Consider the following 25,559-nt stretch of genomic DNA (forward strand, 5'->3'; position numbering starts at 1 on the left):
TCTTCCTACAATCTGCCCCCTTTGATCTCCTCCTTTACCACCTGGAAAACAAACAAATAGGTATCAAACACACATAACATATACCTAATTTCATATATCTTTTATTCCTTATGTGTTCTGATTTTGTCTGATTTGGAAGATTTTAACCCTGAATTGATACACCTGATCCAAAGATATGTCTGATAGTGCTTAGGAATTTGCTGGTGCTGAAGGTGGATGACTGAACTCGCCTTATATCTGCTCCAGTTTGCTGCACCAATGATCAAATTCGCTGCCCTTATTAACAAATTCGCCTTCCATGCTATTGAATTTGCTGCTCTGCCTTTTGAATTCGCTGCTCTGCTTTTGTAGAGAAGAAATTTGCTTTGAAATGATGATTGAAATGAACATTTTGAATGCCCTTTTATAGGCGTCTAAGGGAAAGGGTGTGTCTTTTGGGCTAAAGGCCGACCTGATTTAATTAAATAAAATTAAAATCATCTTCCAAGGTGGCCGACTTGATTGGTTTTTTGAACATTTTCCCTTTTCAAATTCAACTTTTGGCACCAAATATTTGTGTGTGTTGCTGGGCATGGTAGTTAAGAAGTTCGCTCCTAAAGAGGAGCAAAGGAAGTGCACTTCGCTCCTATAAGGGAGCAAAGGAAGTGTAATTCGCTCCTTAGGGAGTGCAAAGGAAATGCATTTCACTTGTCATCTAGCTTTACTTCTAGCCATCTTTTCATCACTTTGTCTCCTGTCACCAATTCATACCCTAAGTTTCTCATCCCCCTTGCGTGGAAACGCTTCAAGTGATCTTCAAAGCATGCCTTATAAGCCATTTCGCTCTTATGAAGAAGCAAAGGAAGACAAGTTCGCTCCAATTGAGGAGTAATGGAAGTACACTAAATTCGCCACTTAGCTTGGTTTCATCAATTTGCCTTCTTTTCATAAACTTAGTCTTGGGGTTTTGCTCTCCATATGTGTAGATGCATGAAATTATCATTAGAGAATGTTTTGGAAGTCATTTCACTCTCATGAAGGAGCAAAGGAAGGCAAGTTTGCTCCAATTGAGGAGCAATGGAAGTGCACTTCACTCCTATAAGGGAGAAAAGGAAGTGACTTTAAATCACCATCTCCATCCGTTCCTTATCAAAATCGTGATGAATTTGACCCCTTCAATGATCAAAAAGAGGTTGCATTAGTTGAAATTCATCAAATCACCCTTAAGTATTCAAAGGAAGCCAAATTCGCTCCTAGGAAAGAGCAAAGGAAGACAAATTCACTCCTAATAAGGAGCAAAGGAAGCCAAATTCGCTCCTAAGAAGGGGCAGTGGAAGTGCATCAAAAGTTGGCTTCAAGACCTAGGCAATGGAAGTGCAGTTCGCTTCAAAGCATAAGCAATGGAAGTCACATCAAATTCAGCCCAATTTCTTTCATGTGACCTACCTCTTGATAAAGTGCAATCAACCCTTTTTGATGGCAAAGGAAGAAATTCACTACAATGTCTAGGCAATGGAAATCACTCTTGTTAGAGGGCAATGGAATTTTTCCCATACTTGACAAATTTTGCCCTATGTGACCTGCCTTTCAACAAAGTGCAATTAACCTTCTTGACTTGACACCTCATCTCACATCACTTCATTTCACATCTCACAGGATGGGCAAAGGAAGGCAGTCAATGCCAAGGAAGGGCAAAGTAAGTTACTGATAATGTCTTTGTCATTCATTTCATTTCTAGCTCTGCAAGCAAAAGATGAGTCATCCATTCCAAAAAGGAGAGATACGTAACTTGATTTCCCCTTGGCCTCTTGACCAACTATACTTCTTCAATGCTAAGGCTAATAGCAAAAGACTCTACAACTACCAGCGGTTAAGATAAGACAACCAACCTAGAAAGCAAAAAAGTGGGGGTCCCCATTTGCAATGTGGCGATGTGTGAAAACGTCACAACACTTAGTTCACATGCATATAAAGTTATAAACCATGGCAATAATGTGACATTCCACCCAACTTAATTCCATCAACATGATGGTCAATTATAACAACTTTCTGTTAATGAATTCAAATTAGTTGAACATCATAATCAAACATATTCGACATCTACAAATCACTTTCCAACAAGAGTACATATTAGGCTTGTATGCAACACAATCAAGACTTAAACAAATAATTATATTTCCAATACAACTAAAGGTACAATTTCAGACCAAATGACAATTCTTACAAGATTATAAAGCAGGGTTCATATACTAAATATGGATGGAACATACTCCAATACAATGATGAGATAAATAGACAATTACAACTTATTCATTCCATTACAAAAGATCTTTGATAAAAACAAATTACAATATTACAAAGCCATGAAGAGCTACAAGTTCTGTGTAAACTCCATGATGCTCTACCATGAGCCACCACATAATCCCAATGATAATTAACATCACCCAACCATGTGGGACACTAAGGCCCACCCCGCTGAACCAAGAGACGATCTCCATGGTCAACAAACACACTAACACCAAGCACACACAAGTTGGCCTCAATGAAGAACACATCATACGAGATCTTCTCAAACATATGGATGAACTCCTTGAGCCCAATTAAAGGAAGAAGATGATGCACATCAGAGTGGTGTCCCCTTGTTTCTCAAAAACCAAGTTAGGACTAGTTACACACTTGATCTCAATAGTAAGTTTGCTAAAATGGTTGTAGTTGTCCAATGCAACACATCCTATTTCATACCTCCTTTTGGTAATTGCATATTAAAGCTTAATTCCTTATTAAGATGTGACATGTCTTATTTTAGATGGACTTTTGATTAGTCTTTTGTTCATTGTTTGTTATACAATACACCTATTTAAGGCATTATGTATTGCATAAAGAATTTTTGTGTTTCTTACTATGCTGTCATTCATCCTATTTTAGATGTGACATCCCATATCTAGGTCCATCCATCCACTCCTAGCCCTAACTTCCTATCATTACTACCACATGATCTAAGGAAACTAACTTATGCAATTAGCCCTTAGATGGAAAAGGTACAATTTACACATGAACACGTACCCCAAGGAAAGACATTTTAATTCTATGGGAAAAATATGTTTCCTCAAAATAATTTCAATCCAAAAGTTTCAAATACCAAAAATAAATAATTTAAGATTTTTCTAAAATTTCTCAATCATCTAGGTCACTCCATTGATGGATCTTCACATTTTCACAAAATTTAAACACACAAATCTCAAAATTCTAAATATACCCTCATGACCCAAATTCGCCCAATGATTTTGTGATTTTGGTTAGAAATTTGTATTTTCTAAAATTTAAAATTAACAAACTACACACTAAATCTACCCAATTCAAAGAAATTGCTTTCTAATTTCAATTCAAGCAAACCCTAAACACAAGCAAAAGAACAACAATTACTATGCACAAGATCTTCATTCTATTTCATTTAATTCCTATCAAATTGCAAATTAAACTACAAGATGAATACCTCCAAGAAGTGGTGTTTAGCAAAACAGTTACAATTTTTTTAATTTTATCTTAAAGGCAAGCCAAGCAATCTACACACAAATCCAATCCTCTTGAGTTTATACCTATCTTTTCCAAATCCTTCAAGCAAGCAAGCAAGGGTTTCAAGAAAACCTTCTCTTTTTTTTTCGCTATTTTGCTCTGTCTCCAGTTTTCCCTCAAATCCAATTGCATTATGAAAAAAATAACATGAAATTAAAATTTACATTTTGCTAATAACCAAAATCTAAAATAAAAAACCTTCTTTCCTTTTCCCATTGCCAAATAATCCGACTTTTTTGAGAGGAAATATTTTTCAATTTAAATGCAATATTTCTCAAAATTACTATTAACTTGCTTAATAAGTTAATACAATAATTTTTCCTTCTCAAATAATCCAAAAACATAGCATAACTTCAAAAAGCCTATTTATTCATTTGCAAATTTCAAGCAAAATGCACAAATGAAGCCTAATCAAAATCACTTGAGAGTACACACATTTATAGGTCTAACACAAAGGATCTATTATTGTGATTGATTTGGATATATGTTTGCATCCCAATTACTCTAGATGAGTTCAATGAGCTAATAGAATCAAACAAACCATGTTATCATCTTTGATTAACCACCATTGGGATTTTACTTACAAAATCAAGTCAAACATCATGCACATTCACCCAATACATAATAACAACCAACACGCATAGTAGAATAAACTAACATGATATAATACACATTATAATAATAATGTCTCAAATACAACATCATCATAATAATACAAATAATAAAAAAATTAATCATTTATCAATAGGTACTGAACACATCTTTTAGCATAAGCAAAATGAAAATTAGGACAAGGCAAGATTTAACACATGAGGGCCTTACAAAAGAGATCTAGGAACCAAATCTATTTGGTGTTATACCATGTAGTGTGTTGGAAGACCTTTGTGTTCTTCAAACATATCTTCATAGTGCTGAAGTACCTTGTAATGCCTCTGTTGTGAGGCCCAGAGGACTTAACAAATAAACCAATGAAAATGCGAATAATAATTTTTTTTTATTAAAATAAATAAAACGAACCATACAAATGCATCGAGTGACATGATACAACATGATAAAAAAAAAGATGCACAAATATTAACTAGCAAAAGACCTCAAGGCCCCACAACGATGTTACTCAAGATTAACATTAACCAAACATACAAGAACATAAGAATCCTCATAAAATCTATTATCACTATCTAAAACAAAGGACCATGATACATATTAAATTGCCATGAGAATATACATATGATCATCATTTACATTAAAATATATCCATGAGGATATAATCTCCAAGAGTACAAATAATGATGTGAATACATAAATCTGGTACATAATGAAAGTCTTCAATTTTCCCATGAGCCATCACGAACTTGATGCAGGAGGAACCAAAAACCAATGGGTGCGAATAGCACTCCACCCAACCATGTGGTACCATTAGGTCCACCCCCCGTGCTAGGAGATATCAGTTAGACCCACAAGGCTGAGGCAAACATACAAGGCACCAACATGACTCACAAGAGACTCACTAGGATAATATCATAAGAGACTCAAGAAAGACCAACCAACTCCAGAGGCCCAAAACAAACTAAAAAGGAAAAAAAAACAATAAGAGACCACTAGGTTTGCGGCAAGGAAGAGTGTCATCACTAGGTCGTCATGAGTTACCCTGGTGAGTCTTCACTAGGTCCCGGCCCCCGTCCTGGGTTACCTTGTTGACCTCTACCGACCCCCAGCCCCAATACAAACTCTAGTGGACCACACCAACCTTTTGAAGGGACAAGATCGGTGGATGCCATTCTAGGCCTTCTCTACTTATCTTGAACCTATGCAAGCGTTCAAGAGTAAGAGATGCATATATATATATATATATATATATATGTATGCATGTATGTATACATTTACTTAAATTATTGACTTACGCATGAAATTCCATTTAGTAAATGAATTATAGTTCCTCTCTTTGAGTTATGGCAAATATTAGTTTTATCGTGTAATTTTGAGGGTTATTGTAGATTGAATAATGTGATTTATTTCTAGTATTAAATTTTGTATTAGTTCTTATGTGTGGCATGCTGTACTTGTGTTTTTGTTTTGTATCTTTTGTGCAAAATGAGGTTTGGCTATCATAGATGGAGTCATGGGAATGAAGTTTAATCTATTATGATTCCAGAGGCCAAGGGATTGTTTAAGTCCTTTGCTGAGTGTGGATTTTTGTCGTCTCTAAAAGTAATGTAATTAGTTCTTTGCATGTCTTTTATGTGAGATGGTCACTCCTCGTTTGCATTGCACCTACTGGTTGTAATCTTGTTATTTTGTGGATTCGGGTGTTTAGACCATGTGATAAAATTTGGATTTCTTGAGTGCAAGTCAAGGGAGAGTGGCTCTCAATGGGGGCTGGGACCCAAAGTGGTCGCCAGGGTAACTCAATGAGGGTTTTGTAATCAAGTTAATGAACTTGGGTGGGTAGCTAGATCACATTAAAAAAGATTAAATGATGCCTCTCTTACTCTCGAATGCTTGCATAGGTTCAAGGTAAGTAGAGAAGGCCTGGAATGGCATCCACTGATCTTGTCCTTTCGAAAGGTTGGTGTGGTCCACTAGAGTTTGTATGAGGGTCGGGGGTCGGGGGTCGGTAGAGGTCACCAGGGTAATTCAGGATGGGGGTCGGGACCTAGTGAAGACTCACCAAGGTAACTCATGACAACTTAGTGATGACACTCTTCCTTGCCGCAAACCTAGTGGTCTCTTACTGTTGTTTTTCCTTTTTAGTTTGTTTTGGGCCTTTGGAGTTGGTTGGCCTTTCTTGAGTCTCTTATGATATTATCCTAGTGAGTCTTTTGTGAGTCATGTTGGTGCCTTGTATGTTTGCCTCAGCCTTGTGGATCTGACTGATATATCCTAGCATGGGGGGTGGACCTAATGGTACCACATGGTTGGGTGGAGTGCTATTCGCACCCATTGGGTTTTGGTTTGTCTTGCATCAGGTTCGTGATGGCTCGTGGGAAGATTGAAGACTTTCATTATGTACCAGATTTATGTATTCACTTCGTTATTTGTACTCTTGGAGATTATATCCTCTTGGATACATTTTAATGTAAATGATGATCATATGTATATTCTCATGGCCATGTAATATGTATCATGATCCTTTGTTTTAGATAGTGATAATAGATTTTATGAGGATTCTTATGTTCTTGTATGTTTGGTTAATGTTAATCTTGAGTAACATCGTTGTGGGGCCTTGAGGTCTTTTGCTAGTTAATATTTGTGCATCTTTTTTCTATCATGTTGTATCATGTCACTCCATGTATTTGTATGGTTTATTTTATTTATTTAAAAATAATAATTATTATTTGTATTTTAATTGGTTTATTTGTTAAGTCCTCCGGGCTTCAGAATGAGGGCGTTACATACCTTATCAAGTTGTTGTGATAGTGTGGGTGCATCATATGCACAACTAGCACTCGATATATGCACTTTTGGGCTGACCTTGAGAAGTACATACTTATACCTTTGGGCAATGATCTTTTAACATTGCTTTTGCGGAGACTAAGTCAATTTGGCCTTGATGTCAATGCAAAGGTTGAAGAATTAGTTGTTGACATGTACTCTCCATCATTGTCTCTTAGAATGAGAAATACCATCTCTACTATACAAATTTGGCTTTTGAGTAGGATGTCACAGACTTTTAGAGGGATGACGTCACAAGTGATAGTGTCCTACATAGTTTTGACTCTCAGTTATCGGGTTCACTAGTTTTGGTCTCCAAACTTGAACTGGGTCCGCGTTGTGTTTGCCCTAGGTCTGGCTAGGGTTCACCCTTTGGACTATGGGCTCTCTTTGGGTTCACAGTCCAAAGGGGCGAATGTAGAAAGGACCCACAGTCCAAAGGGTGAACCCTGGGCGAATCCGCGTGGACCGGGGCGAACCCATGGGCTGGGCTAGTCAAGTCACCAAAAAGTGACATTTTCATAATAAAAATCTAATTTTTTTTTGCCTGTTTGGGGCCAAAAACCCTAATCTGCCTTTGCTAAATGCATTTGAGACCCAAAACAACTTCATTTGCGCATGGATACCTACAGCTGATGGAGCTAGTGGGAGTGGCACTTGTTTGGGTTCAAATGATTTTGAATTTGAACTTGGAGCAAATGATGATGATCTTGATCTAGATCCTTTTGATGATTGATGAACATTGAAGATAGAAGACAATTATTATTTTTGATTGTCAATTTTGTAATTGTAATGATTTTCATTTGAATCGTGAATCTATGATGCATTGATATATATTATATGGCATAATATGATATTATTGAAATTTTGAACTATCAATTGAAATGGCATTTGGCAATGATCAACGATGAAGTAGCATACTATTAAATGTATTTAGATTTTGTAATTTTGTATATTTCTTTAAATTTTGCATATAATATATATATATATAGCGGGGAAAGGGGGGGGCGCTCAGCCTTTATATATATATATATATATATATATATATATATATATATATATACATACATACATACATACATACATGCATGTACGGACGAACCCAAAAGGCAATTTTTTTTTTCCTGAACCCACGAACCGGGTTCGTGTCGGCGAACCCACTCCCGAACCCGAACTGGTAACTTAGATTTGGCTGGATACTGAAAGTACCTTGTCAACTCATCTAAATGATTGTGCCTTGTTGCAATTATCCAAGAGAATACGACTTTGGATGCCGATTGGTGGAAAGATCTAGGGGCTTTACTACATCATGCACAATGATGTTCTTTAGGTTGTCATTGTTGATATGAGATGCATAGGTTGTCCTTTGACTCATCACTTAGTATGGAAGAGATGCTTGCATCCTTGTGAAGTGTTAGTTGTCATGGCATTGGTATTAAGACATTGTGCCTCTTGATCAATATCTTCCACTTGTTTGAGGTTTGTTGTGGTTTGCGCAAGGGATTGTTGTGTGTGACATTCAATGTTGTTGTGGGAGCTAATGTGATGGTTATGGCACCATTTATCACATTGTTGTGGCTTCTTACCCTTGTCCCTGTCAGTGGTAGACAATGAAGACGTTATGGGAGCTCAACTTCTGCATGAAAGGCTTGTAGCTTGTTTCTTGCATGGGCTTTCTCCCACGGAAAAATCTTGCCTATGATTTGCCTCGGCTTCAATCTTGGATGCGTTCTGAAATGCTTGACTCATTGTATCTAAAGTCAGGAAATTGATTTTTGCACAAATACAATGTGACAATCCATTGATGTATTAGAGTACTTTGTGTTGGTCTAGAATGTTCTCATATAGGTGTGTACAGTACTCATGGAACTTCTTGGTGTAGTATTCTACTAATTGCTCCTTACATTGGTGCAACTGTTGGAACTTCATATATTCATTCTTATAATGTTTGAGGGATTAGAATTCCTATTGTAGAGTGCTAATAAAGGTGTCCTAGGCCTGAATAGGTGGTGATCCCTGTCATGCTGTGTGTTGAGTGTTTGCTAATAGTGGGACATTGAAATGGACATTTTAAACATTGCGAAGGAATTCTTCTTGGCATCAGTGAAATTGTTGACAAATAAGTATTCCTTGGAATCAAAATATCCAATACTGTGCTATCAATTTTGCCTTCAAATGCAGGCATATCCAGATTTGCTTGAACATTGAAAGGATTTTGATGTTGCACGAGAAGATGTTCGAGGTGTTGTGTGGCTGATCCAAGTTTACACATGAAATCACAGGATTGTTTGAAGAGTTCTTGGCACTTTGTTTTTAAGGCAGTACGAAGCATTCTTTAAATGTTTATTGAAACCTTAGATATACATTTATCGGACATTTTACTTTCTTTTAGGTGTTCATTTGAATTCTTAGAAATTGAATCGAGTGTACAACCCTCTTTCTGTTGTTCATGTGTTTGAATAAGCATGAAGAAAGAGATTTGCTTTGTGTTGCCAGGAATAATCATTATGTTATGTTGTCATATTATGTTTATGTTGTCGTCGGTAATAATGAGTTACAGCGGTCAGTTAGTTAGTTGTCCCGAAGGGCAATTGGACACGATGGTTGGTCGCACCCATTCGGGTATTATATATTGCGTACCTTTCCTTCGAAGTGGCATCATGATAGTCGTATCGGGGTTTAATGTTATAAGCACTTGATGTACATGGACTGCTGAATGAATACAGAAATTGGTTATTTAATATATTTCCATTATGTTCTGTGCATTTACTTTCTGCATTTAATTGTTTACTCGTATGTGGCAAACATTTGGCGCCGTTGCCAGGGAGTATGTCTCGGCTGGACAAGAGGTTGCCTTGGTGGATGCACAGAGGGCTTGGGAGGAGCTGACCGCCAGGTTGGAGGCAGTACTAGCGTGAGACTTAGCTCAGCGTACCCAGGAGTTGGATGTCGAGAGGGCAACGCCGGTGGCTATCAAGGACAAATTGGCTAGGGAGACAATATCATTTGAGTAGCAGTTGGAGGCTGAGACTGAAAAGCATGTTTTGCAGACAAGTTTGGTTTAAGCACAGGAGAATTGTGATGTCAAAGAGGCACTTGAGCATCGGATGGTAGCAGAAAAGGGTTTTCAGGCGAGGACACAATAGGTGTATGAGTTCCACGCTCGGCTAGCGTTAGCAGTTTCTGCAGTTCTCTACCTTGGTTTTGTTTAATGTCATCTCTATAGTATTTTGTATTAAGTCGTCCGGAGACAACTTCTTTTCTCAGGGGGGATGATGTTGCCGGGAATAATCATTATGTTATGTTGTAGTCGGTAATAATGAGTTACGGCGGTCAGTTAGTTAGTCGTCTTGAAGGGCAATTGGACGTGACGGTTGGTCGCACCCCTTCGGGTATTATATATTGCGTACCTTTCCTTCGAAGTGGCATCATGATAGTCGTATCGGGGTTTAATGTTATAAGCACTTGATGTACATGGACTGCTGAATGAATACAGAAACTGGTTATTTAATATATTTCCATTATGTTCTGTGCATTTACTTTCTGCATTTAATCGGTTACCTGTATGTGGCAAACACTTTGACACCAATTATCTAGATCCCAGGTGGTCTAGGGGATGATCTTATCTATTATCTAGTAATAAGTAAGATCATAGAACATGTAAATAGAAGAACAAAGTCCCAAACCGATTTCACATTCAATGCACATAAGACTTATGGCAGATATTCCACTTATATTCAGAATGGATAGGGGAACTTTGTAAAGGGCTAAGATGTGGTATGTTAGTTCCTTTCTATTATAAAAGGTGTACAATGTAGGTGTTTACACGGGCATTACAACTAGACCATTAGCTAGGCACTGCATTGACGCTGAAATATGCCCAATTCGTATGGCTGTTTGGCATATGTGGATATGACATTGCCAAGTGTCAACCTCATATGTTGTTGTTTCTTGTGGTGCAGATGTTGCTAGGTTTTGCATGCATTGGTGCCAGTGTCAAACTTGAATGGTGTTGTTTCTTGTCGTGCAGATAGTGCCACACTGCCAAGTGTTGCACGCATATGGTGGTGTTTTTTATGGGGTAGATGCTCAACATGTGTTGCATGCATATGGTCTGATGCAGTACTAGCACATGCATATGGTGGTGTTTCTTACAGGGTAGATGCTTGCCATGTGTTACATGCATATGGTCTGACTCAGTACTAGCACATGCAGTGCAGCACAATGCCATAGGTGTTTGGGTAGATGCACACATGCAGTGCTACATGGCTGCACATCAGCACTATGCACTGTTGTGTGTGAGTACTGTGTGCATAGAGGTCATGCAATGCCAATTGCTCTGATAAAACCAGCATGTGATGCTGCACCTGGATCATTTTGATGATGTACAACTCCACTTGCTAGTACAAAATGCAAGTTTTGCCTTTAATTCAACAAAGCTATGACAAATATCTTCATAACTCCAGAGGTCCACAGCTCCTTTTAAGGTTTGCTTAGGTTTTCAGCCTTAACCAACTATTGCTGTAGACCTAGTGCTGTTACCAACTAAAAAGTATCTGCACAAAGGATGTTGATAAACCTGCTGATTTGATTGGGCACATTTAGAATGTTCATTATGTTCACGATATCCTGCAAAAGACTAATGTTAAGTATAAAATGTGTTATCATGAGAATCTGCCATCACCTTAATACAGGCTGGTGATAAAGTTTGGCTACATCTATAGAACGGATGCTCTTGATTACTCATAGCATGATTAATTGCTTTCTTCGATGGATCATACACCAACACCAAGTAGATGGGAGAAAATTCCTTTGAGCTTGGCCTTCAATCTTATCTTGATTTGCATACATCTTTCAATGCTAAGTTTCTAAATCCATATTTCTCATGTTCGTTGCATGTGCTAGTTACAGCTTAATAACTCCAACCATAGGAGTTGAATCCTGCTGGTAGTGTACTGGCAGAGATGGATCAGAGCATGGATATGATGATTGGGTATACAGGGAATCAAGCAATCACCATTTACGAAGCTCTAAAGAATGGTTGGATCACTTGCTATAGGAAGTGGTTCACTAGAGCAAAGGTTGAGAAGAAATCCCCACATGCTTTTCTCTATTTTGCAATAAGAGGCGACCATCTAGGCGGTAGGGAGATTTTTTTAGATAAGAACCAATATTTCATGTCGTCCTAGTCATCAACACGCGATAGACTCTGATTTTGGTCACCGTGATGCTGGAGTGTCAGATATACACATGATTCCAAGAGTGAGCAATAGCACCTAAAAGGTCAAATGAAAGAATCTGAACCAATTCAACTATGCTTATGGTTTCACTTTCACTTCATCTTCTTCAACGAAACTTGTACAAATCTGTGTTATAGTTGCCTAAGGGGTTTCGGCCTCCAATTCTTATTAGTTGTATCATTCATTTTGTGTTTCTCCTTCTGGATTCTACATATTCTAGTTGGCAAATGATATTCTGTTATTATAATTCTAATTCCTGTGTCTATGTGGATGGTTGACCTTGTCTTATGTTTCCAAATTCATTCCATAATTCATTTTTGATTGTTAATGTGCCCAGACTGCTATCTACGAGTTGTAATGTAAACTGTTTCTGCCCATAACGCATTTGACTTGGTCATTATAGTGTGTTCCCCCCAAATTACTCCTGTGATCTGGATCATTCATTTATTGATTTATTAGCATCCATTGTCATTCATTTTCAATCTTCAGTACTTTTTGTTCACTGCTGAAGTCCAAGAGTTTGTCTGCCTTACCCAAGCGTGTCTTCTTAAGTCCTTCATTAGGAAGGATTTACTTTGAATTTGAAAACCCAGCATTTTTTATTAGAAAGTACTTTCACTCTTCATGCTTCAGAAAAGTCAAATGTAACAAATATTACAACAAATCCTATAAGTTTCTATTTGTAGATTTTGAGAGCCAATTGTCCATTAAACTTGCACTGTTCTTCATTCATATTCATAAGAAGCAGTCAATCCACCTATGAGAAAACCTTTTCAAAAGCTGTAGATAATTGAAATCTACGTCAAATTCTCAGGGCAGCAGACAATTATATCATGCAACTTGAAGGGATATCCTTAGCCATAAAATGGCTGCATTGCAATGTTAGATCTCAATCAATTTGGTTACAGGTGTTGCTGGTCTAAAGCCTTCAGCATTAATTTTTCAAATTGACCTGATTTTACTGGTGAATCAATTTGAACGTATCCAATAATCACCTTAATTTCCTGACCAACAGATTATGTTCCTTGCCAACAAATCCTAGGTTTGCTGGCGGAATGACTGAGTTTGTCTTTCTTAGTTGCACCATTCCCTTGTTTTAAATCCCAAAGAGGTCTTCTAGATGTGAGTTGTATTTTTTAGGTTTAGTTGTAAAATTCTTCATTTGATTGATCGCTTATCATCCAAAGGATTGAATCATATCAAAGTTCAAATAAATATTGATAGTTTAGATGCTAATTGAAACTATTCTTGAGTCAGCCCTTTCTATTAAGTCAACTTATTTTGGGAAAATTCATGGTTTGAGGACTTGAACACATTCATTGATTCAATATTGTTGGTAAGATTCCAGTTTTGACCTGTCTCTTCAAGAATGATATAAAGTTAATTTGTGAAACAAGTTTTCTGTCAACATTTGACCAATTGTGAAATGCATAAAGGATATCGTTGTTTGTGTAGAGACTGAGGAGGTCCTTAGACTTTATTTTTAACCAAATTAGAGGTGCTTAGCCTTTACCTTTGGTTAGCTGTCAATTTCAGATGGCAGACTTTATCTTCTTTTACTCTTGTCTAGCCATTGGAGATATCAAGTGCCCTTTGGATACTATAGTTATTCATGGAGATAGTGGTAGATCTCTAAAATAATGACCCCCTTCGATAGTGACCTCCCAGGTATCCTATTTCTATTATTCTTGCATCAAGTGTGAAGGCTCAGGTACTTTCCATTGGTAAGTGTCAGCTACTCCCCACTTTTTTGTACACTGTGGATGTTAAAAGAGGATTATTGAGGAATACCCTACTTCTACCTAGGATATATTAATTAAGGTCTCTTAACCCATATCTTATTCCCATGGACATCAGCATATATTGTATTGGCCTTTTCGGGGTGCTAGATTTGATGTTGGCCTTTTTTCTGCTTCAAACTCTTGTAAATGCTAGAGCCAGCCTTTGTGATTGATGAGATCTTGGCCTTTCTTCTGCTTTAAATTCTGGCACATGCCAGTGTCACACCCGGTATTGATGAGGTGCCGTCTCTTCTCTTGGTTTATTGTGCCTTTTTTTGGGAAGGGGACCTACTTTCACATGGTTGTCTGTATTATGTGACATTTTCTATAATCACTTGTCTCAGGTTTATACCTTTTGGATTCATCCCCCTTTCATTACAATTTATTTTTGTTTTTCAGTTTTAGTTACTAGTTTGGTTGCTGGAGTTGTTTTTAACAAGCATATTATAGCTTGCTTTACTTTCGAGTCCCATTGACCTGCTTTGGTATTTGTGGACATTAATATAATTTCTCTCTCTAGGGATTTTACATGCTTTTCTGCAGCCGCATAATACTTTTTTCCTCAATAAATCTCCAGTTGATATTATTAAAAGTTCAGCCATTGAATATGGAGCACCTTAGTTGTGAATAAATGCAAATTAGTTGAAATTAAGCAAGGCTAAAAGATGGATATGAATATCTCCAAAGCTTGTGTTACAAATTTTTAAATTTGTATTATTGTGGAGGCAGGATGAATGTGCCATTTTGGGGTTGTCTAAGATTCATTAGCGACAAATGTTCGTGGCACAAAATGTTATGTTCTTTGTAACTCATGGTATATGCAGGATTGAATTTTGTATCTTTCAGATCAAACCAATTGGATTGGGAAAACTCTCTTCCTGTGTATGCAGAGGTGTGACTATTGGGATTTTACTGTTGGTAGGGTTAGGTGATTCCTCCAGCGATTAGGTGCATGCCCTGGATCATTGAGATCATTTGCCAGGGAACTGATAATATCACCTAGTAGAAATATGCTTCAGTATCCAAAATGGTCTCAAATAGCCAGTAAGTTTTAGCATTGTGCCTCATCAGCTGAGAATAATTGCTTTTGTAGATTATGTTCAGTAGATGTTAAGCTGGAAAGTTGGAAAATTATTTTTGTATTCTGATGTCCAGATCATAGAATCCTTGTTTAACATAACACTTGAGAGATGCATAGATTCTGTCATACAAGATATCACTCGTATAAGTCTGCAATGTGGAGGGAAAAGAAACTGTCAATTATATCAGATTCCAGCCCCCATTACCTTCAACTGTGGGAAAGTGCTTTTGTGTATCCATACACAGTGTTTTGATCTGGAATGTTTGGAATTTTTACCAAGAATGGGGTACCCCTTTGTCAACCTGGTTGAGTTTATCATTTGTCATCATATAAGCACGCCATGTATGATGCTAAGCCTCACATAACTAGCACAACAGGCTATATAAAGACATGGCTCCATGATACAAATTACTGGTCTATGATTCTAACTGCAGAGCCTCTTCATTTACTTATATCTGTGTTTTTTTAATAACTTATTTTGTAATTATAATCTAGCGAGTGTTCTGATTTTATTTATGTCACGGTTGGAGATGCCTTCCCCAAGTTATCATTTGTTAGCTTAAGCATTTGTTAATATGCAAACTGTGTTTAACACTTATGGCTGTCTAAGATCGATGATATAATCTCATACTTATTTTCTTCTTACAAGATAATGACTTTTTTGGATGAGAGAGTTGAACAATAGGGAGAGCTGAAAACATAATAAAAGAAAATAATTGTCTGGGGTCTCTTACATCTTTGAACAGTGAAATTTTCATTGGATGACTATGCTAGATGGTGGAGTTGACTGTGACCCACTAGGTGCTTATTTTCTTTTTGAACCCATGAATTTGATTCAAAATAATATGAAGAAAGGAATAATATTCTAGATGTTAGTCAATTGATCATTTCTTAAAAGCCATTTTCCATTTAGCTTACTGTCTGTAGATATGCTAGGGATAACTGTGAATTATGGCATTTGAATCATAAGTATGTGAATGAGAAGTCTACAATGACACCAAGCCTGCGAATCGTTGCATTTGAATTATTAAGTATGTGCACAAGAAGTTTACAATGACGCAAGGCACCAAACTGCAGGTTGCTTCTCTCTTGTTGTATCTGTCTGATGTGGAGGAAGGAGGGGAAACAATGTTCCCATTTGAGGTATGCAAAGGCCTCTACACATAACTATGTCTTATAGGTGTAATTTTTCATTCTTAAATGAGCAGTAGGGTATTTGATTAATTATTTTGAACATAATGTTTAATCAAAATAATTTTGTGCAGAATTATCATAATATGGGCACATGGTATGATTATAAGAAGTGTATTGGCTTGAAAGTAAAGCCACAACAGGGAGATGCTCTTCTGTTCTACTCAATGTTTATCAATGGCACAATCGACTCAGTATGAAGCATTTTCACCCTTGAGCATTATTAGATTCTCATATGTGACAATTTTTTGAGATTGCTGTTTGCCAGCCTTCTATCATGTAGAATGCTTGTTTCTGAACTAACTTGAGTTAGAACTTAGACTTCACTGAAAAAATTGTAGGGATTTCAAACCTAAGCTGAATTCTATGCGTATGAAAGAAATTAAATCTTGCATGTCGAAAAATGCAAGTTCTAACATTGATAATACTTGCAGTTTCACACAAATATGAAAATATGCCTTGTAACAATGTGTTATGTGTTTAAATCATGTAGACTTCTAGAGCTTCATAAAATCTGTATCGGGATTCAGAACTGCATGCTAGTAGTCACCTGTAGACTGTTTTGGAGTATGTTGCCAGTCGTAAGTCAAACCAATGATCTTGTACAATATAAGCACGTGGAGAGATGGACATTGCCATGGTATAAGATGTTATGAACCATAGGTCTTACTTTCCCATGATTGTTGTATTAAACAAGGTCTAATAAGTTGCCAATGACAAGAAATATTAAATAAATATTAAATAACCTGTTGCACCTTCATAGGAGAAAATTAATGAAACTGAAAGCCCTTCTAATGCAAGTTGTACAAGTTAGCTAACAGCATGTTTATGAAATGCTCATTTGGGAGAATTTGTATCCTCCTATGATCCTATCCCAAAGGAAATCTGATATACCTCAAGTTTGGTTTGTTATCACCTAAAGGTTGCACTTGAAGGAAGTTCAGCTTTGGTCACCTGGTTAAATCACAATCTAGCAACTTTCATGATTTTCACTCAGATAATTTTGGATTAGTGACTGAAAAATTACCATTTTCTAAAGCCATTAAGGTTTAGTTGTATTGTATGTTACTCTATTTGAGGTCTCTTCCCCGATGATTGAAAAAATATACATTTTCATCAGTTATTTTTTATACATTTCACTCTTTTCAGAGATCTCCTAGGATTCAGGAATGATTTAAAAGCATTCAGTTTTCATAAGATAAATCAAGTTTAATTTTAATGTTTGTTGCCATTGTCAATGTACCATTATGCCCGATATTATAAATGTTGATTATGAATTATCCAGTTCTTAAATTTACTTCTTGATCTAGTTGTATTTGAAGTAGCAATGTGCTTGTTTAACCTGGCTTGTGGCTACTTATGCATTCAAATAATTAATAGCATCATTTCTTTGTTAATTGAAATTCATGTTCCATGAAATGGAATATTATTTTGCAGTTGATAATCCTTGTTACTGAAGTTAGCATTCAGACAAATCGTTATGGGTCTGGCTCAAATGTTTCATGATGGCGTTGTGCTTCATCTTTGACAAACAAATTCATTAAACTAAATTTTCTCAAGCAATTTCAATTTAAAAATTTTGAACGTTGACACCAAGAGATTTGGTGGTCTCTACTAAATGATTGGTACACTGTATAACAAACTGCAGAAAATATAAAGCAAAAGTGGGGAAGGGAGCTTTATTTGATTGGAAACTTCCTTGGCCATTCTAATAGCAATGACAATGGTTCTTGTATAAACTTGAAGTTTGTACTTTTTACTGGAAACGGGTGTCCTAAAACAAGAATCAAAGGTTTATTCATGTTTTTCAGAATCCACGGGGATGTGTATGTAGCTGGGCACATTCCTCTGAGTTCCCTTTTGCCTAGAATTTGGGGTCAATTTCTAGGCATCCCCTTTCTGCATCCCCATGTTTCTTCACCTCTTAAGAGGGGTGGTAGAATATAGATTAATTCAAATGGATATGTGGATACTAAGAACTCTTCAGTTGTTGCAATGTTTCGTTGTTCCTTTAGGATTTACTTCTGGAATGCCTTGAAGCAGCCTCCTTTGGACTTATACTACATTTTTATTTAATTGTGACTTCTAGAATGAATGAATTTGTTTTGTTAGCTGCAGCATGTATTTATTTTCCATACAAATCTCTTGATTTTATGCAAATGTGCTGCATGATTTTCAGACATCCTTGCATGGAAGCTGTCCTGTAATCAAAGGAGAAAAGTGGGTTGCTACTAAATGGATCCGAGATCAAGTGCAATTAGATTGACAAGTCAGAAACTGTCCATATTTATATTTATTTGAAATTCATGGAGTTCCTATGAATCCCTTGGAAGCGGTAATTTCTTTCAAATAAATCTCACATCTTTGTTCACATGTTTTTCATATTATTTCTGCCTGTTATATTCTTCATTTAAAAAGCAGACCTGGATATAATTTGAACAGAACCTAGTAGCTGAGGCCACTGGAGTTGGTATTTTTGAGGCATCTGTTCATGGTTGGTATTTATTATTCTTTCCGTGATCTTATATTTTTCTAAAATTACTTTCCCATCAACTTGCAAGATGGTGCTAGGACAAGGACATGTTTAAACATGCAGCGGCATGCAGTTTGTTGCACCAACAGTTTTGTTTCCTGTTCATGCTTCACTTATAGTTATTTGCAAGTGGAAAACATCTTTCTGTAACTTCTCTGAGGCTGAAATATTTATGACGTAAATTTCTTGTATATGTCTTCGTTCCTGCCAAGCACATCTTGGAATGGCAACATTATGAAAGTGATTTATATTCCATCACAGTACACGTTTGTTCCTTTTTCCTCGACTCTTGTTTTAACCAATTTTCATTTTAACTAGAAAAGTTTGAGACTGTTGAAGTGGACATGCATTCAGACGCAAGTATGCAATTACAATTATCTTGGACATATTCTCAAACATGGTATGTAGTAGCCTATCTTTTTTGAGATGCACAAGCTGAAATTCTGTTTGCTAATGAATACTACTTATTTCCTTTCATAATTTACTGAGTATCGGGACTGGACAAACCATGTTTGTCGGTTCCATTGAAAAGGGGAGGGAAATGTAATAAAATATGATAATTAAAAAATTAAAGCATCCGCTAAATAATATTACATATCTATTTGGCTGGGAATAATGCCAGAGTAGACATCAGATATTCCAATACTGGGTAAGAATAATTTTTTTATAGAAAGCTTCTAAGGAAACAGAGAACTATGTAGTTATGGCTTTGGTGTTTCTATATTAAAAAGATTTTGAAAAGTATGGTATGTTCTGGACAATATGATTTTCTTTTCCATCGTCCTTGGCTCATGATGTTACCTAACCAGAGAAATCATTAGTTCATTAAAGTCACTTGATTGGAGCAAAGAAATTTTGACCATCTTATCAACATCCCTATACTTAAGTGCCATGCAGATTACTTCTCTCTGTATGCATTTAGAAATTTCATTTCGGTTTTTTTTTTTGAAGTTTAGGACAAATTTTAATCGTTGTTTGTGAAATTAAAGCCTGGGTATGCATGAAATCATGCAGTAGGTTTTGTTTTTGTTTTTGCAAGGAACTGGTTTCTTGTGCAGGGTGAAGAGAGGATGGCTAACATAATGTATACAAGGATGAAAATTTCATTATTAATTCGATATATTTCTCCTATCACACTTTATCACAATATTTAACATGATCTTCCACTCTTGAAGGTAAGATTAGTTGGGTCAACATATGTTAATGGTAAAATAAATTCTCATGCAAATATTAATGATATTCCCAATGTAAAGGTGCATTTAAGGGCTCTCAACAAATAATTAGCAAATTATTGTTGCAACTTAGTTACAACGTATCAAATTTGTGCTAAGCTCCATTTTCTTTTAAAACAGTTCGAATTCTCTTATTCATTTGGCTGAACGTAGGTACAAAGCTCTTTGATGAAGCACATACAACATTCGAGTTCTTTGTCACACCTAGAAATTCATTGTATTGACAGATCACACTTATACACCCGAGCGATATCTTCAATGGTTGCTATTACACACTTTTATAGGCTTATGCCTGTTACAAATATTGTTTATTGCAATTGTGCTTTCATATACTGAAGGATGCCTAAGCATTCAATGCGAAAAGTCACTTTCTGTATTGTTCTGTCATCTTATATTAAACTCACGAAACTACCAAGAGCATCAAGATGAGATTGCCTGAGACTTAAAAAAATGGCCACAATATTGAAAGAAGCACCGTTGCATGTATAAACCTATCATTACACAAAGGAAACAAACATATATGATCACCAGTGTTGCATTCAAAATTAGCTTGATAATAGCACAAATTTTGCCACCTTGCCTTGGTTGTTTTGTTGGTGTGTAATACTCTTGAATTTAGTTATATTTATATGAGGTCTTAGTTGTTCGGTGAAGTAATTTTTTTTTGGGATTTGTATAGAATAGCCCTTCACTTTTCAAGAGGCCTTTGTATCCATAAAAATATTGTGGCTTTGGGATTATTTGTTTATTTGTGTTCAAGATATCATCTTGCTTGACTAGGTGCATTCCCCTTGATATTGATTTGGGAAGAATCAAGGTTCTCTTCTAGCCCTGTTGCCCGCTCACCTTCTCAACATCTTGAGTATCCAACGTGAAGTCTTTGTATGTGTCCCTCTTTTTTATTCAATATCAATGGCTCATATAGACGCACACGTTGTGAATTAATTATAAAGTCCATCCTTACAAATGAAGCTAGTTTAAGCTTGAAAGTGTCCTCCCTAACTCACCAAAAATGTTTTTGTTAATATCTTAGATACTTAAGATTTATAGCTTGTTCTTGTAGTCTTTTTTTCTGAAGTGTCACACTTTATCTTGCATGTTAAATGTGTTTTCTTAATTGTATAAATACCTAGCCTTATATATGTCTTGTGAATTTTCCAACTATTCTTGCATTTTGAGATGATTTTCTTTATTTTGCTTGATAAAATTTGTTGTTCTTATACCCTTTGATTCTTGCTCATCATCTTCTCTTTGCTCTCTCAAAGTAACAGTAAATGACGCAAATGACCTAACATGCTTGCAGGGTTATTAATGAATGTATGAAGTGTCCAATCATAAAATTATTGTATATATATGGTGTTCAACTCATGTTCTTGGATGCTTGTTATTGTAAACGTTTATCATATGAGCCAATGTTGTATTTACAATTTCAATTTGCTCATCAATTTTGTGAGAATTTGCCAATATCTAGAGGCAATGGAAAACACAAATAAGAGAGAACAAAATAGATGATAGAAATAAACTCTATTCTATCAAGATGCAAAATATGATCGACTGGATCATTACAAGATGTTCACTAATGCTCGTACAATGTAGATGAGCTTGCTTATATAGGCAAGGCTTATGGATATGTGAGCACACAAACATGACATGTGGCTCAATAAGAAACAAGGGTAGATAAGAAATAGGTGTGGGTAGGTAGGAGAAACAATAAATATTCCACATGAGGTGGAATGTAACAAGAAGATAAGATCAACACCATAAAAGGTCGAAATTATGCTACACATTATCCCAATGTGGCACAAACACCCAAGTGTCTCATACCCAAACTGTTATGAGATGCATTATCCTAAGTAAATTTAAGTAAAGTGTAATAATATCCAAGATGAATAATTATTTACACCAACATCCCCCCTTAAGTGCAACTTAGGGGAATGCACTAAAGTTTATAATGCAACTAAGCAATGCAAGATGGGTCCCGACTACGAGGCCATGTTAGGTACCAATGTACAAATGCAAATGCAATCTCCCATAAACGGAGAGAGAGAAAAACTCAATGGGAAAAAACCTTCCCCCAAAAGAGAGATGATGAAAGCAAACAATGCTCTCAATGATGAAAATAAGAGACCATGAAGCCCCCCCTTAATGTCGAATCTCCTGCAAGGATGGTCCAATGATGTTGACCAAAATACCTTCCCATAAGGAAGAAAGAGAGTTGGCTACACCAATAATGTCAAAGTGTGACAAAACCAAGTACCAAGTCAATGACGATGAATCACTTGCTACAACAAAATAAAGATTAGGCATGAAGACAATCTGCTTTGAGCATCATCTGGATATTCGTAAATGACATAAATATTGGTACAATCTAAGTTTCATGGGAGACATGCATAAATGTGTACAATCTAAGTCTCAACTAGAGCCATGCACCAAGTTTCACAAGATATTACTAATCTTCATGTACAAGAGGATTACATCAAATAGTCAACAATGACAAGATACAAAGAGGTGTGACACTTTATGATAGTGCGAGTACAACATTGTTCAAGCAAGAGCACATATCATGATAAAATATTCAAATGTGGAAACATGAAAATGATGCCACCAACAAAAAAACCCTATAGAATATTGCAGATGAAGATGCCTCCGAATGAAATTTCACCGAGAGAGATAAATGAACAATTAACCCCCCATAAAAAGATCATGTTGGCACTTGCAAATAATGACAAAGTGGACTTCTAATTTCAATGATTACAACTTCTCAAAATGAGATATAAGAGATTTCAACAAATACTACTAGTGATCTAAACTGAGATCCAAGCAAAATACAAGTACCAAATAGGCCAAAAAATGATCAAATACTGAAGGTACAATTTCTACTTGCAATCACTGCAAATTAATGGCAGATTATGAAAGTAGACAAAAAATTATGCACTCTAAAAAAAACGACACCTGAAAAGGAGTCCATATGAGCCAAAATGAAGCCTCCAAAGTTGTAAAAATCGAGATTTCATGATTTCCAAAAAACTTGTATCCGAATAACAGAAAAATCCTGCACCACTGTACAAACCACAAGATTCTACCCCAAATTAAAAAAAAATGCTCGAAAAAAAGAGTTCGGATGAGTGAGATATCACTATTTGAAAATTGTCTGCAAAATTATAATTTCTGAAAAATTTCCACCGCAGTTTCAAACTTCAAATGCCTCTAGATTTGGCCTCCGAAGTCCGATTTGGATGAAACAAAAGACAAAATTGATTTTATTGGACCTCTTCAATCCAATGGTGACCTCAGATTTGACCCATCAAGCTTCAATAATAACTTGCAATAGAAAAATCCAAAATATACAACCCCAAATAGCATCAAATTTCTCTCAATTGACAAACCAATGACACTCTAATGGCTCTGATACCATGTGAGATTTTGCCAAGATCTAGAGGCAATGGAAAACACAAATAAGAGAGAACAAAATAGATGATAGGAATAAACTGCATTCTATCATGATGCAAAATATGATCAATTGGATCATTACAAGATTTTCAATAATGCTCGTACAATGTAGATGAGCCTGCTTATATAGGCAAGGTTTATGGATATGTGAGCACACAAACATGACATGTGGTTCAATAAGAAACAAGGGTAGGTAGGAAATAGGTGTGGGTAGGTAGGAGAAACAATAAAATATTCCACATGAGGTGGAATGTAACAACAAGATAAGATCAACACCATAAAAGGTGGAAATTCTTCTACACACACCATCTCAATGTGACACAAACACCCAAGTGTCTCATACCCAAACTACTATGAGATGCATTATCCTAAGTAAACTTAAGTAAAGTGTTAATAATATCCAAGATGAATAATTATTTACACCAACAAATTTGAAAATGGAAAGTGTTGTTTTGAAAAGTAGTCTATTTTTTGACATAAATCTTTAATCCTTGTTTGATGCATGAGACTTGAGCTACTTAAAATACCTCAAAAAATTAGAAAACAAATGAGTTGCTTCATGCGACCTTTATTGTCTTCCTACATAGGATTGAAACACACGTCTTATTGATTCTATCTATAACATATATGAAGTTGTGCTTGAAAAGCGGTCTAATTTTTTTTACAGAAACCTTTATTCCTTGTTTGATGCATGAGACTTGAGCTACTTAAAATACCTCAAAAACATTAGAAAACAAATGAGTTGCTTCATGCCAGCTTTGTTGTTTTCCTACATAGGATTGAAACACACATCTTATTGAATCTATCTATAACATATATGAAGTTATGCTTGTGTTTTGTACTAGACAAACCTTCCAAATCTTCCATAGAGATGCTCTCCCATGTCCATTAGGTACAAGTAGAGAAATGTTAATCCTTCTCAGAATGTAAGTTTACTATTGAAAACAATTTGCATCCTCTAATGAAGTTTTGGACCTCTTCATGCTTTTTGGGCTAATAAACACACCTTTGCGAACAAGCCGTAGGGTTTTTTACACCAAAATGGTTTCAAAAATTGAAAGAATGTGCTTACCTCATGAGTAGGTCTTTTCTACTTTGGCATACAAAGTGAGTCCAAACATGTAGAATAACCAATCTTTGGGTTGGAAATTAATGTTTCCTTCAAATTCTTCTTCTATTATTTTGAATTGTTGGTCGTCCGGAAGTTTACATCTTGTAAAGTCTCTACAATGAAATGCTCAAGATGTGAAATTGTTGCCAAATTCACCATGTCTTGTATTTGGTGGCCTACATCACATATCAACCATTGGGTTGATTTTTCCTTTGTTGTACTTACCGCAAAATGAAAAATTTGATTACAGCCCACTTATAGTGTATTTCTTGTTCCAATTTAATTTGTGCCTAGGAAAATAAACAAGGCCTATTCAAATAATCTAGGATAGCCAAATAATTAATGCAATGAATAGAATATGAATAAATGTATGAAATCAAATAAAATTGAGTAATGGTACTTACCTCAAAATATGTTGAAAATAAACACATTGTGTTCAGAATTAATACATGTCAAATTATTTTGAGCCTTTTGTAATGTGAAATAACAAATTGAAACATGTCAACTCTTTTTTGAATACCTTGGTTTACTCTTGCAAACATGAACTTGAACTAATGAGCATGGTTCTCAAATCTATTGGTTTTGGATTCTAGAACACGTTTTCCTTAGTGTCTTCAACTTGCGTGTGCAAAAAGGTGGTGTCTATAGATTGTTGGAAACTTGGATTGTTGTGCTATGTTGTCATTGATGTCAACTTGTCCCCTGTTGTCATTAAAGTAGTATGTATTGCAGATGGTTAGGAAGTGCATGTTTAGGTAGTGTTGTATGGTTGGGTGAAGATGTTGAATTATTTCTGGATGGTTGGTGTAGTGCAATTTTCAATATGTAAGAAAAAAGTATTTTATGTCCCAATGGAAGAATGATTTGCATTCCTTTGGTATGTGAAGATTGTGTCTTATAGATCTGGATGTAATGCCTATGTTTTGTGTATATTGCACTATCAGATTTGTAGGACA

General features: G+C 36.0%; 1 protein-coding gene across 2 annotated transcripts in view; it reads left to right on the top strand.

The window, feature by feature from the left end:
- The window catches only part of LOC131044529 (probable prolyl 4-hydroxylase 9), a 126,533-nt gene extending 107,327 nt beyond the window's left edge, over positions 1-19,206 (top strand). Inside the window, exons 6-9 of one of the 2 annotated variants that reach the window (XM_057977874.2) lie at positions 16,164-16,229; positions 16,352-16,471; positions 18,457-18,612; positions 18,720-19,206. In XM_057977874.2, coding sequence (XP_057833857.1) covers positions 16,164-16,229; positions 16,352-16,471; positions 18,457-18,543 — 273 coding nt within the window. In that variant the 3' untranslated portion in view covers positions 18,544-18,612; positions 18,720-19,206. Of the gene's footprint in view, positions 1-16,163; positions 16,230-16,351; positions 16,472-18,456; positions 18,613-18,698 lie in introns of both variants that reach the window. The other variant, XM_057977875.2, reaches the window with a different exon arrangement.
- The last annotated feature ends 6,353 nt before the right edge of the window (positions 19,207-25,559 follow it).

The sequence above is a fragment of the Cryptomeria japonica genome, chromosome 9, assembly GCF_030272615.1.
Source record: "Cryptomeria japonica chromosome 9, Sugi_1.0, whole genome shotgun sequence".
Lineage (NCBI taxonomy): Eukaryota > Viridiplantae > Streptophyta > Pinopsida > Cupressales > Cupressaceae > Cryptomeria > Cryptomeria japonica.